We start from the raw sequence: 14,086 nt of genomic DNA on the forward strand, positions 1-14,086 counted from the left end.
AACTTAATAATCTAACTTTTTGCTTTTTAAAAACATAGCTCAGGGCAGTTTATGACAGACTGACAAACTGACAAACTGACAAACTGAGAATAACTTACTTCTACTTAGAATAACTGCTTTTTAAAAAAAATAAAAAATAGAGTGTTGAAAAAATGTGAAACAATGGCTTGGAAATGATCAAAAGTAAGGAATCATTTTATGCACAGAGGATCTTCTTTAATTCATGTGTGTGTTTAGAATAGTGTAAACCTACATCAATAAATAACAAAGAAAAGCAAGAATTGATCCCCTTTTATATAACATTCAAAATATAGGGCACATGGATAATTTAGTATGCAGTTGATTAAAAAAAACTACACATATGCACAGACACACAATATGCATACTTATATGTATATGGTCTGCAAAACTTGCAAGAACAATTGGGGAGGAAATACTAGACAACTGGTGATAATTTTATTGACCAATGGTTCCACATAGTAGGGACTGGCATTTGGTTCATTCTCCCTCCTCTGAGTGAGCAGCTGGTGTGAATTTGATGCTCCATGCTAGCAGAGACCCAGAAAACATGATTCTGGTCTCTGTTTAAAGGGGGTAGGAAGATCACATGAAGAAGTTCTTGTGTGTGACTCGGCAAGGGAGCTTGCTACCGTAGCAACTGAGTGCTAGTCCCAGCTCATAGGGCAAGGAATAGGAATGTTCATACTCCCGTTTGAAACAGATTAGGAAGTTCATCCTGGTGCTAGTTTGCTTTCATGCCCAGTTTTTAAATTAGGTTTATTTCAAATCATTTGCCTTTCCTGATTATGAAGTTTGTGGGAACCACCAGCTATATTGACAGGCTAACAGAATGAGGAAGGAGTCAGTGATTGTCATGCATGTGGGCACCAGTGTCACTGAGATTTGACCTCTGGCCCCCAAACCATGGGTATCCATGCACCCTTGCTTCACTGGTCAATAATACTTCACAATATATCCAGTTCCTTTAAATAATGTGTTCTGCAAAAGAAGGGGTGGGGAGTGTTTGTTTGTCATTTAATATTATCTCAAATACCAATGGTGTTCCTCACTGCTGAAAAATCCAGTTGTGTTCTCTCAACACAACTCTGTCATCCACAAATTGAAACTCTGCTGTTCTAATTGGCCCTGCACATGACAGGAATAACATTCCTGAAAATGCTTCGTTGGAGACCCTGAATTTTAAAAGTTCTACTTGATAATCTAAATTGAGTTTCAGGGCACTCATTCCTATATTTCTAATGGCTTCACACTACAAAATGTTACTGCACATAGACGATGATCAGAAATACGATGGAACTATTTTAGGATTCCATCTTGAGACACAGCCATGCTTCCGTGAAGTGCATGTAGTTGCTCTAGATTCTGTAACCACCCAATGAGTCACAGATGTCCATATTATAATTAAGCAAGATAGAGTGATTAAAACTATAAATTAAATACAGGGAGGTTTATGGTTTTGTTTCTATGGGAAAAGATGACTCACATGAGAGAAATAAATACTGTCTTTGCTGGGTTGTTCAGAGGGATACATCTGAATCCTAGGCATGTTAGCACATAAGTTTGTCCTGCTAAGTTAAATGGAACTTACCTCCAAGTGGGTGTGCATAAGATTGCAGCTTCAGAATTAGATATGTTTTACTTATAAGCCTATAGCTTGAAAATGTTTTTGCAAGTAAATTTTTATTCAGAATTTGTGAAAATGTTACAGCAGTATGAAGCACTAATCATCATTAATGAGGAATAGAAACGGAAGGAAGACATAGTCCAACATGCAAGAATAAAAGACATATTTTGTATAAGACAGAAGTAAGGCAAAGGGAGAATATTCCCCTATACGAATGACAAGAAATAGAAAATTACTATCCAGGCTCATTAATGGAATTCTTTTTTCTACTTATCAAAGGTTCTAATGAGGTTTGTGGGGTTTGCTGAAAACTTGGCTGTTTTACCTAGGCCTTTCCTGGCCGCTAATACTAGGTATATTACACTTCAACTGCTGACACCAACACTGAAGGAAACAGAGAAACAGAAATTGAGTTGTGAAATGTCTCAGCTTGTGAAGTTAGACTGTAGTACTTTAAATTTTGGTGAAGAATGCCTCCTGTTGGCTAAGTGAAGAACTATCACAAACCCTAGGAATTAGAATGAAAATAATTCCAATTTTTTTGGTCATAAAGTTAAAATCATTTTTCTTTCTACTTAAGTAGATTTAGTGACTGCTGAGCCACTTAAAGTCACAACGCTTCTTTGGTTTTTGAGAGCTTTTTCTTTCTCGTTGAATCTGATTAGTCTGAATGGCCTTGTTTGTGATTAGAATTAAGATTTGATCTGATTGGTGGTCCTCAGCAAAATTTCTGGGAGCCATTTTAGCACTGAAATCCTAAATCATCACAAATTGTATTCATAAAGACAAAAAGACATTTGTGTGCTGTGAATGTTTATTGAGCATTGAGCTAGCTATTTGATTTCTATTCCACCCGCTTTCATTCCAAATGAATATATCATAATTTCAAATTTTAAAATACATATATCTTGCAGTCCATGTGCACACACAAAAAGGCCCTCAGCTACTAACATGATTTCCAGGTGGATGGATTTAGATGCCAAAAACCACACAGTAGCCTCTTTGGAATTTTACTCTGTGGCAGGTACAACCATATGAGTAAGCAGTCATTCACAACCTCTGACTCCTACAGCAAAACCCTATCATAGCTGTTCCAAAACACATGCAAAAAAAAATGTGTTTTAACACTTAATCCAGCCATGTTGTGTGATACTATTAGAACCTCTCCTTATGATAAGCACTTAAGGGGCTATTGCCTAACTCCCAGTTGCCTGAATACACTCTTTATTATGTGTTTGCAGTTGATTTGTAGTTAGAATTTTTCAGCTGGTTCAGAGTACATGGATTTATATGCTGAGATTCTGAGGCAAAAACCAAAAACTGGGTGCAATTGCACATTGCCATGGCTTGCTGTGAATGCACATGGCTTAGTAGTGCATGCTGCTGAATCATTCCTGTTTTGTTCCTCCCTTTCTTGGCTTGAAGCACAAATCTTGGCTTGCCATGGTGTGTGAACCTGTGTTCATGGTTTGTTTCTCTGCAAACAAACCAGAGTGCCAGGCCAAGATTAGTTATTGGCTTACATGGTTTCTTTTGGAGAAACAAACCATGAGCATTGGTCCACATGCCCTTATAAACAAAGGCCAAGGTTTGTTCCTTCCAGTTCAGTGAAGGGAGGAGAGAAATGGGAGCGATTCACCAATGTACTCACTGCTTGTTCATGATAAACCATGGTACAGTGGTACCTCAGGTTACATACGCTTCAGGTTACAGACTCTGCTAACCCAGAAATAGTGCTTCAGGTTAAGAACTTTGCTTCAGGATGAGAACAGAAATCGTGCTCTGGCGGCACAGCGGCAGCAGGAGGCCCCATTAGCTAAAGTGGTGCCTCAGGTTAAGAACAGTTTCAGGTAAAGAACAGACCTCCGGAACGAATTAAGTACTTAACCTGAGGTACCACTGTACTTCACAGATTCTGTCATGGTAGGCAATGGCATAGGAAAGACGAGGAGACTCAGGGCTGCTGCTTTTTGTAAACTCTAGTTCCAGTCTTACAGTTCCTTATATTGTAGTAGAAAAAATATAATCTTGCTTTTTAGAACCAGCAATATATATTAAAAACCCTATTTTGTGACTTAATCTTTGTTTAGCGTAATATGCTTTGACAATCTTTAAGAATATGCTGATTAATCATGAGCAATTTTTATTTGCAGGATTTAATAGCATTACATTATGAATTGTGGTTTGTTTAGTCGTCCCCCCCATTCTACACTGTAATACACTCTAATTGAAAAATACATTAATGACTGAAATAATTTGTCTCTTTGTAGTGATTGATTTCAAAGAGTATAATTAGGTTACCTCTCAGTTATTGACATGAGATCACCTAGAATAAGTTTTGGATTCATTAAGCATGAAATCAAATCTCATTAGCATCGTACTTCATTTGAATTTGGACGTTTTCGATACATTCTTCATTGAGCATAAATGATATAAAATTATTGTTCTGGCACTTTTTAATGGGGGCCAGTATGAACCATATACAGTGGTACCTCAGGTTACATATGCTTCAGGTTACATACGCTTCAGGTTACATACGCTTCAGGTTACAGACTCTGCTAACCCAGAAATAGTACCTCGGGTTAAGAACTTTGCTTCAGGATGAGAACAGAAATCGTGCTCCGGCGGCAGCAGGAGGCCCCATTAGCTAAAGTGGTGCTTCAGGTTAAGAACAGCTTCAGGTTAAGAACAGACCTCCGGAACAAATTAAGTACTTAACCTGAGGTACCACTGTATATTAATGAAAGGACGGAGAGTTTGGGATAAGGGTATTGTTGATCTCACCTGGGGCGAGGAGGCATTTTATAACTCTTACATGGATTAGATGATCAAATCATGGCTTAATAAGCCAGACATACACAGAGCCAACTTTAAAGTTGTGACATGAGGAGCAAAGCAGTTGTGTGTGGGGTCCATAAAGCTTGTACATGCCAGGATTTAATCATCCAAACAAATATACTAATTTTATTTCTTACATTTTAGTCAAGATGCTCTAGAATTAAGGAGCTTTAGAAATATATATTGCCTTTTTGAAGGCGCACTCCCCAAAGCAGGTTCTAAAAGGAGGTTGCTGTATGTGTAAACAAATATAGATTTTTTCATAGAAGGTACACTATAAAATATTGACTGTGTTTCCACCTGATAGTGTATGTAAATTATGCTAGAACATAAATTTATTAATTCAGTTCTCCAGCGAAATTGGTAGTTTATGGGTTTCCCCCATTCCCTAACAGCTTTACTGCTTAGCAGCAATAAAGCTGCCAAACTACAAAACTACGGAGCATTTAAGTCAGCAGTGTAGAATTACAGGTGTTGTTTTTATTAGCATGCTATATTTGTATGCCATATTTCAGCAGGAATATTCCCAAAAAGGTTCATGTAAATATGTTGAAAACTAAAGTATAATATAATATACAATAAATTAGAATCAAGGCTAGGAACAGCAATACAGATTTCTGAACAAAAGCCAAATTATCAGTTCCCCCCCCCCCAAAAAAGCTCAATTTACCAATAGCCAAAGTTTGCCAGTTTTCAATAAGATGCAAGAGAAATTGAGGTCACATCCATACCACACATTTAAAGCACAAGGCTTAAAAAAATCCCGGGATAGAAAAATTCCCAGCATCCTTATCAATGGACAGTTCCCAGAATTCTTTGGGGGAAACCGTGTGCTTTAAATGCATGGTGTGGCCACCACAGAAAAAGCCCTCCTTTCACCTCACAGCCAAGTAAGACTTGCTGACGGTAAAGCCTGGGCACAAACCCAAGTTTGTGATATCTGTGTTGTGTTGTTTCACTAAAGAAGTCTTTTTAGTGCTAATGTTTTACTATAAACATTTGAATATTCTTTGATTAAGCCATAATTATAAGATACGAGCAAAAATAGGCATTAAGTGGCTGTGTAGCCAGACAAACTTTATAATGGAGTAAAAAATAAAAATGCAACAATACACCGACTAATTGTACAGAATATTAATTATTGATGTGATTTTCAAATTGCTTTTCTCTAGGATACTTAAGCACTTGGGACTATTTAGTCTCATTGCCTCAGAGACATTTGCAGATCTGCCTAAATTTCTAAAACCCAGTTAAATATTAGTCTCTTGGCACTGATGTTCATTCCGCGGTGCAGCTTGTTGTGTTCTTACGGAAATGAAACCGCAGCGGCAGCCATTGCCACAAAGCTAGTTTTTAATTTCCAAAAAAATGCATCAAATAACATTGTCAGGCATCACATATTGGAGGTGGGCCCCTCCTAAAAGCACATGCAGAGTGGGGGGTGGTGATGGGTGTAGTTATTACTTACTTATTTCTATCCTATTTGTATGCCAAAACGGCCACCTCACATCAACCCACCACACCAAGCAGTCAGTGCTTTTAACTAACTGCTAGATACACTGGGTTGTATCCAACTGTGAATAACTGGGCATGCGGACTTGACTTCCATGAACGCAGTGGGACTTCCCTCTCCTTGCTCTCCCACCAACCAACGTATGGGGGAAGTTCTGTGGAGCTTGTGGAAGTTGTTCCAAACACACAATGAGTTTTTTGGACACAGCCCTTAATCTGGGAAACTGTACATGGCTATAACATCTACATGGGACTCAGGTGGCGTTTTTGTCTAAACCACTGAGCCACTTGGGCTTGCCGATCAGAAGGTCGGTGGTTCGAATCCCCGCGACGGGGTGAGCTCCTGTTGCTCAGTCCCAGCTCCTGCCATCCTAGCAGTTTGAAAGCACGTCAAAGTGCAAGTAGATAAATAGGTACCACTCCGGCGGGAAGGTAAACGGCGTTTCCATGCACTGCTCTGGTTCACCAGAAGCGGCTTAGTCATGCTGGCCACATGACCCGGAAGCTGTACGCCGGCTCCCTCGGCCAATAAAGCGAGATGAGCGCTGCAACCCCAGAGTCGGCCACGACTGGACCTAATGGTCAGGGGTCCCTTTACCTTTTATAACATCTACCTTTGTAATGGCACCATTAGCTTTGTACATTTCCATGTTGATTACTTTTATTCTGCTGGATTCTGGAAATACGATAGCTTTAGTAAACTTCCATTTTAACATTTTGTTGGGATGCGGCACAACTAACTAAGCTGTTCTATCAAGGAAGCTGCTGCCAGCTAAAAATATTTTGGAGAGGCTCTCATAATTAGAAAACTGCTAAGGTTGGTTAAACTAGTCTGACAGAATAAGTGATTTCTTATTGTTGCCTAGGGAGATGAGATACTATTAATAAGTTGACAGTTAAACTGCACAGGATGAAGCAGGGCTACAGTCCTATCCCTATTTAGGTCTTTGTTCAGACAACAATACTGTGACAGGCAAATAATCGTTAATTTGGCAAAGTAGTACATAACAATTTGCAGAACAAAATTGCAGAATTTAGCAAATTATTTTTTTCAGTTGCTCTTACACGATTAAAAAGAAATATATATCAAGACAGCTCTTTTTCTTACATCCCATTCTCTGGTCCCACTACTCTAGGGCCAATGGCACCATAAGGTACACTTCACAGGGGAAATTCACTTTTTGGCATCACAGAAGACAAGAGTAAAGTTGGACGGGGGGGGGGAGGCACAAGCAGGTCTAGAATCGAAACTTCTAGTTCTGCAAAGTGACATTCTAACCACACAACCACAGGAACAAACATGAGAAAGGATTAAAGAGTGTGCAATCTCAGAAAAGTAAAGAATTTAAGGATGGGAAAGATTTGGAAACCTTCTTCCAACAGAGCTGTTCTTTATTTCAAAAGAGTAGAAGAGTTTCTTGATCAGTAATGGACAGGTTCTAGGCTTTCCAAGCAAAGAGCATCCATATTTGTTTTTGTTCCTAATATTTCAACTTTCCATACTATAATTCCTATTAACCCTTCAGTTATATCTTACTGATGTTTGTGGTGGTAAACTCACTTTTAATTTTAAACCCAATCCCAAATCTTGGACACAGACGCTACTATTAATTCATTGTAAATCACCATGTAAGCTTCTGTTTGAAGGTATAGTTTGCCATTTTAGAGTTTTCTTCAAGTTTCTCTCCCCTTCATTGAATGATTTGGGGGAGGGTATTTTTAAAATCAGTCAATCTGTTGTAAATGCAGTTTTAAAAAATAGCTAATGTTACATGACATAAGGTGCTTTTCTCAAACAGAACTTTGCAATTTATGTTCTCAGTTTCCCTGTAGATTTCCCCATAGATTTCTCCGAACAATATCTTGCACAGTTAGAGGACATGGTTGTTTTTATGGCTGAAGGAGATTCTTCAGCAATTACTTGGGAAGGAGATAGAAAAAGGGCTTTCTTTAGTCTCATTTTCCATAGCAATTCTGTTTCGTAGTTGAGGTCTTGAAACTTGGTATTTTCTAAACCTTCACTTTTGAAACGTTGCCAGAAGGCACTGTGTGTACCTCACTGAGCACTGGAGAATTGAAAGAGACTCCACAGCCTTCAAATAATAAATATATATGTTTATAATCAGAGGGACAAAGATCAGTCAGACCAATCTGAAAGTAAAACTGCTTGACGTTTGGGCTGACGCTGCAGCTCTGTTGATGTGAAGATCTTAACACCTATTTGCTTTGCCTCACACTTTTTTAGCCTGGGTATTCTGAGCTTTTTCTTGGTGTAGCATCTGTCTGAGTTGGCTAATGAGAAATTTAACAGTGGTACTTAAGCTTTTAGAATTTCCTGAGAGAGGTAAAACTGCAAAAATGAAGATATCTGTCGTTTGGGGATGTGAGCAATGTTAAATTAATGAGCACTGCAGCTAAAGATTAATTTCAATGGATGAAATGCAGAGTTCCTCTTTGGAAGAATTTGGAACGGGCAGATGTAAGAATTGCAGAAAACAAAAGCTTTTTTTTTTTTTTTTACTCCAACTTAGATTATAAAATAGATGAATGAGTCATCGTTGCCCTGGGTTTGCCTGCTGTTTTCATTATTATATATTGTTCTTATCTGTATCCCACAGCTTGCACTGAAGGATCCAGTACACTCTGTGTCGCTGCAGCAATTTGTATATGAGAAGCTAAAAGCACAACAGGAATTGCTGGGAGAACAAGGTTTTCAGGCGCTGATGGAAACTGTGGATACAGAAATAGTCACACAACTCCAAGACTTCTTACAAGGCTTCTGAAAAAGCAGAGACAAAAATTTCTACTTCTCTTTTCTTCACTTCAACATTATAAGGGCAAACTAAGCAGCCTTACATCTAACTGCAAAACCCAGCTTTTAAGAGAGAATTTCTTTTGGCAGCTACGGGAAAAGAGGCTATGGCGCTGGATTATTGTTTTTTCCAATTAAGACAAGATTGAAATAATAAATATAAACTCTCTTCTAATTAGTTTTACATGCTTGTTTCACGAAAATGCAATTTGCATATGGAGTAAAGGTTTCCGCACGCGAGAGGCTGTAAAAGCGGGTGTTTAATTTACTGTTTCTAGAATGGCCGTGGCTTTGATCCTTCAATCATGTGCTCCTAACACGTAAGAAATAGTGGCTACAGATATTTTTCTCCTGCAAGGATATCAGCTCTCTTAGACTGCCTTACACTTTTGTTTACTATTCAACTTGTAATAAAATGTAAGGTTTGAAGAGTGGAGGGAAGGAATGTGAGGTGAGCAAGTCCTCAACTGAGTCTTCAATTTAAATAGTATAAATAGTGGCAAGTATTCTAAGGGTTTCCTCTATGGGGAGTTGGACGTCTTTTGCAAAAAAAGAAAACCAATAAGGTCATCCAAATGTTTTGAAGTTACTATGCTGATTACCTGTAGAATGTAAAGGTTTAATAAATTTGCTTTTGTCTTAGCTCCTTAAAAATGATTTTGATTTAAAATGTAGCACGTGGACCCAGTGGTGGATTTCTCTATGTGTGAGTTCAAAATTGATAACCTGGTCTCAGGATGATGGAAGGTGAATATATTATGCACCCTAAATGAACATGGTGCTTGGGTATATGTATCCTGTGCCTCCTTTAAAGTGGTTAAGTGTTGTGAGATAGCACTTAATATCTTCTGGCTGATTCTGGGAGAATGGGAATGACAGACCTCAAGTCTATCTGGGAAAATGAAGAAGGCTACACATCAAGGAAAGGGAGTTGAGAAACTTGTAGGTTCCCAGAACCTTCATTCCATTTCCTCCTATCTCACTTCCTAATCTCCTATTTTAAGAAGAGGCTTGTTTTTTTTGTTTTTTTTTTTTGTTTTTTTAGGCAAGGCTTCTTAAGTCCACCTGTTCTCTATTGTAAGTAATCAATTTTTAAGGGAACAAATCAGAAAAATGTGAGCAAAACCGTTAGTATGATACTTGCTGCAGGAAGCTGGCAACTCTATGCAACTGTGGGGAGCCAAGTTTGCCATGTAAACTGTAGGTTACAAAATGTACTAGAAAATAAAACCTGATGTTTCCAGAATTCAAAAGAGTAGAATTTCAATTACATTTTCCAACGATACCCCACTTCTTTCTTTTTCTCTTCAGACTGCATAGAACTCTTATCAGTAATTCAGAGGCAGTACCTCCTTTAACACACTTCTTGTAGCTATAAAGAATAGAAGTGCAGTGAATTTTAAGTAGCAATATTGCCATATTGCATTCCATTGTGCATCTCCCATGACCTTAGGTTTAGTCAGAGATTTATATTGCAATCCCTTCTCAGGAGTTATTCTCATTGAGCTCAGTGGGACCTACTCACAGGTAAGCATGTATAATAAGATTGTAGCCTAAGGCCAAAAAAAGTTGCTAAATCCAAAATAACATTAACATTAAGATACAATTAAATGTGTTATAAAATGTTTTAATGGTAATGCAACCATTAGGATTAGGAAATTTCACAAAATGTACAGCTTTAAACCTGACTGAGTTTGGGTACTAAAATAGCTGCAATTAAATTTTGGAACATTTATCCCCCCTTCTCTCTGTGTGTGTGTGCTCATGATGAGAAATATCATCCCTAGACTCACAGCTCCCATCAGTCCCAGTCAGCATGATCAATGGTAAAGGATGATGGGAGTTGTAGCCTATCAACATCTTTAAAGGTCTTATAAATGATAATTCCTTCTGCGAAAGAGAAAGAACCTTTAAATAATAAACCACAGAGTCAAGTGATGTGGTGCATCCTGAATCTCAGAAAGTCAGAATTTAAAATGATGGTTTCATAACCAACCACAGCCTCCTTCCACTTACATCTGCTGAATATTCTTGGCCTACGGAGTTTAAAATTGTCAATATTCATGTGTTTATTCAATCAATAGGCCTATAGCCTGCTTTTCCTTTTGAGGAGCTCAGAACTTCGTTGGGCTGCCATCAAGTATGACTTTTTGATTTGTAGGGATTAGTGGCTGATCACTGGAAATCTCTCCTTTTCATAGACATCCCTAATAAATCCCACCTTAATTAAGAAGCCATATTGCTGCAAAATAAGAATGGTGGTAATTTCTCCCTATTATTCTGAGTGAATGCTGCAGTGATCTTCTAGATTCTCCTGCAGAGTTCCTTGCATGTAACCCCTTCATATTAATAAGCAGGTTTTCTGCATAACAATTAGATGACTTAAAAGTTCTCCGTATTTCATATTTTTTATGTGATCTGGCATCTGTAAATGGTCCTACAGTCCATGGAATAAAGTAGAGAGAGTGCCTGTTTGAGCAACAGCCAACTCAGCTGCTACTGAGGGGGACGCTTGGGGAGTTGGGGCTACAACTGTGTGATGCATTGCCTCTCATGCATTTTTATTTCAATGCTCTATAAAGAACTGGTCTCCTTGGAGCCCAAGCTTCAAAAACTGTCGGAACTGTGCTCTACCTTCCCTTGAAGGAAATCTGCTCTTTTGCAATCCTGTGATCTATCGCCTGAGTTTGAACAGCAAGTTGGGAGGAGGAGGTTGTATCAACATCACTCAGAAAACAGTTTCACAGTGTTGGGAGTTCAACAGAAAAGATCCTGGTCCAGGTGAAAGCCAGTTTAGCTTCCCAATAAGATGGAGCGCTTATTGGTCTCATCGAAAGATGGGTGTGGGCTGGTCAGTGCTCACAGGGGAAGAGGCATTGCCTGAGATAGGTGTCAGGTCTGCGTGCAGGAACCAGGCCCTGTGACCAACTGGACTTTGCAGGACTGGGGCCTTCCTAAGTTTGTTCTGAAGAGGCAAGGCGTGGCCTCACAGGTGAGGCCGGTTGGTAACTCACAGCACCTGGTGGCAAGAGCTGGGAAGGGTTATAAGGTCAGCATTTCCCTTCCCTATCTTTGCCACGGCAACACGCTTCCTGCTTTGCTGTGTTTGGCTTCTTGCTTCCTGATCCTTGAACCTCGGCTTCTTGACTCCTTGCTTCTTGATCCTTGGACCTCTGACTTCGTGCCTCCTTGCTTCCTGACCCTCGGACCCTTGGTTTCTTGACTCCCGGCTCTCTGACCCTCAGACTCCTGGCTTCTGGACCCCCGTTCCTGCTCCCACCCCACCATCTTGCCCCCAGTCCTGATGTCCCCTGCCAGGACTTTGATCGCCCCTGAACCGGACCGTGACAATAGGGACCAAGCTGTTTAGTTTTACCCTGAACAGCCTATCAAGCAGTATCTTGCCCTGTAGAACTTCTTGCTGTCTGGATGGATCTGACTATCTGGAACCCAAAATCATTTCCCTGGACTCTGCTGATTGGTGCTCTTCTGTTATCTCAATTTAGATTTGGTCACTTGCAAACTATTGGCATAGCTGGGACAAAGCATAAGAACATAAAAACTTGTGGGAGTCTCTTTTTTGTTCCTTTCGTCCCTTTAAGAGCTAAGAAGAAATAGGTTGCTTGCTTGCAAGGTGAATCTTTAGAATTCTAGAACTGGAACATCTGAACTGGACATAATTTTTGATTATTTTTTTAAGTATAGCCCATATTAAGAACCTAACATTTTAGGTTTCTCATTCCAGTTCCATTGCTGCTGAATAGCACCAGATTCCATTTTCACTATCCTCAAAAGATAATTGTAAAGCTATAGTTTAACCCCTAGAGAGGTCACAGACATGAAGTCCATTATAATTTGGTTTCAAGGGATCTTCAGCAACTGGTTGCAAGAAGTTTCAGCAGTGCAACTGAATTACCCCAAGAGTGGTTTGCACCACAACAGTGGTGTGTGTCCTGGATATGGGAGGTGGGGCTACCATGATTCATTTCCCACCAACTACTCCTGAGGAGAAGGAGGAAGGAGAACAATTGCAGAATCCCATGAAGGTTTTGTTTCTCAGACTGCTCAGTTGCAGCAGTATGGGGCTGTTTCCATTGCTTTATATGGCATAAGTGTGCTGTCATATCCTAAAACCTAGGAGACCGGGGTTCATAACCATTCGGCCGTGAATCTCACTGGATGGCCTTAGGCCAGTCACTGCCTCTTAGGCTAACTCACCTCACAGGGTTGTTGAGGGGATTAAATGTGGGTGGACGGGACCATGTGTGCCACCCTGAGCTGCTTGGACCAAAAAAAAGTGGAATATAAATTTAATAAATAAAACATAAGCCTTTCAAAGTAGGGGCAATTGTAGTTATGTGCAAGCTACTGTGGCCAGGTCAAGATCATGGGATCCTGCTTTCTGTTTCAGTTCTTTCTAGCACCACAAATTTCCAATAGCTCATCACTATTCATCCTGTTTAGTTTTTCTGCGTGATAATTGCCAGCAGTGCCTTTCTGCATTCTGGTGAGCCAGCCTTTGTGCCATAGCATAAATGGGCATATGCCTATCTGACTTCAGACGTAGCAATATTCAAAAACCAGATGTTTCAATCTCCTAGGAAACTCTGTAACTTACATTAGTGGCCATCGTTGAACAAAGGAGCCTCAAAGGGAAACTTCAATGTGAAATCCCTGAATTACAATGCCATTACAGGTTTGGTGCTATCACTTGTGGACTCAATCAGGACAAAGGTTTTTTAATCACACTATGTGTGTTAATTGCCTTACCAATGCCAGGATGTCTGTATTATCAACAGGTATTTTGTAAACGACCACTCTTAACTGCATAATTGTCACTGTTTTTTTCCTGTGTTTTTTTCTGCACTGAACCCCACCTCAAAAAATTCAAACGTTACCTGAAAGTTTTTGAACAGATTCTAAATGTATCTTTATAAACCTTCCCATAAATGTGCACATTTGGAAACTTTAATTACAGGGAGAAAGCATCATGTACCATTCTCTCTCTTTGTCTTTATATACAGAAGGGGCGAGTCCTACCCCCTAGTGTAAACAGAAGAATGTTACTATTACTTTTAAAGGTTATTATACATGGTCTTTATCTCTTAGAAACATATTCTTCCAAACTATTTTCCATTGCCATTAGTGATGTTTGCATTGCAAAATGTCAATAGAAATCTCAGTAATAAAAAGTTACAGCCCTCTAATAGTTCAAACAGTTCAGGAGCTTATGCGTGGCTCTTTGTTCTTTTAACTTTTCTTTGTTAAACTGAAGTGCT

The 14,086-nt window shown here is 39.3% G+C and overlaps 1 protein-coding gene across 3 annotated transcripts in view; it reads left to right on the plus strand.

Moving 5' to 3' along the window:
* The window catches only part of IPO11 (importin 11), a 72,115-nt gene extending 62,055 nt beyond the window's left edge, over positions 1-10,060 (plus strand). For all 3 annotated transcript variants that reach the window (XM_082241847.1, XM_082241846.1, XM_082241845.1), the window contains exon 30: positions 8,614-10,060. In XM_082241847.1, coding sequence (XP_082097973.1) covers positions 8,614-8,778 — 165 coding nt within the window. In that variant the 3' untranslated portion in view covers positions 8,779-10,060. The remainder of the gene's footprint in view (positions 1-8,613) is intronic.
* Positions 10,061-14,086: the final 4,026 nt, after the last annotated feature.

This window comes from Podarcis vaucheri (genome assembly GCF_965113315.1).
Source record: "Podarcis vaucheri genome assembly, chromosome: 11".
Classification (NCBI taxonomy): domain Eukaryota; kingdom Metazoa; phylum Chordata; class Lepidosauria; order Squamata; family Lacertidae; genus Podarcis; species Podarcis vaucheri.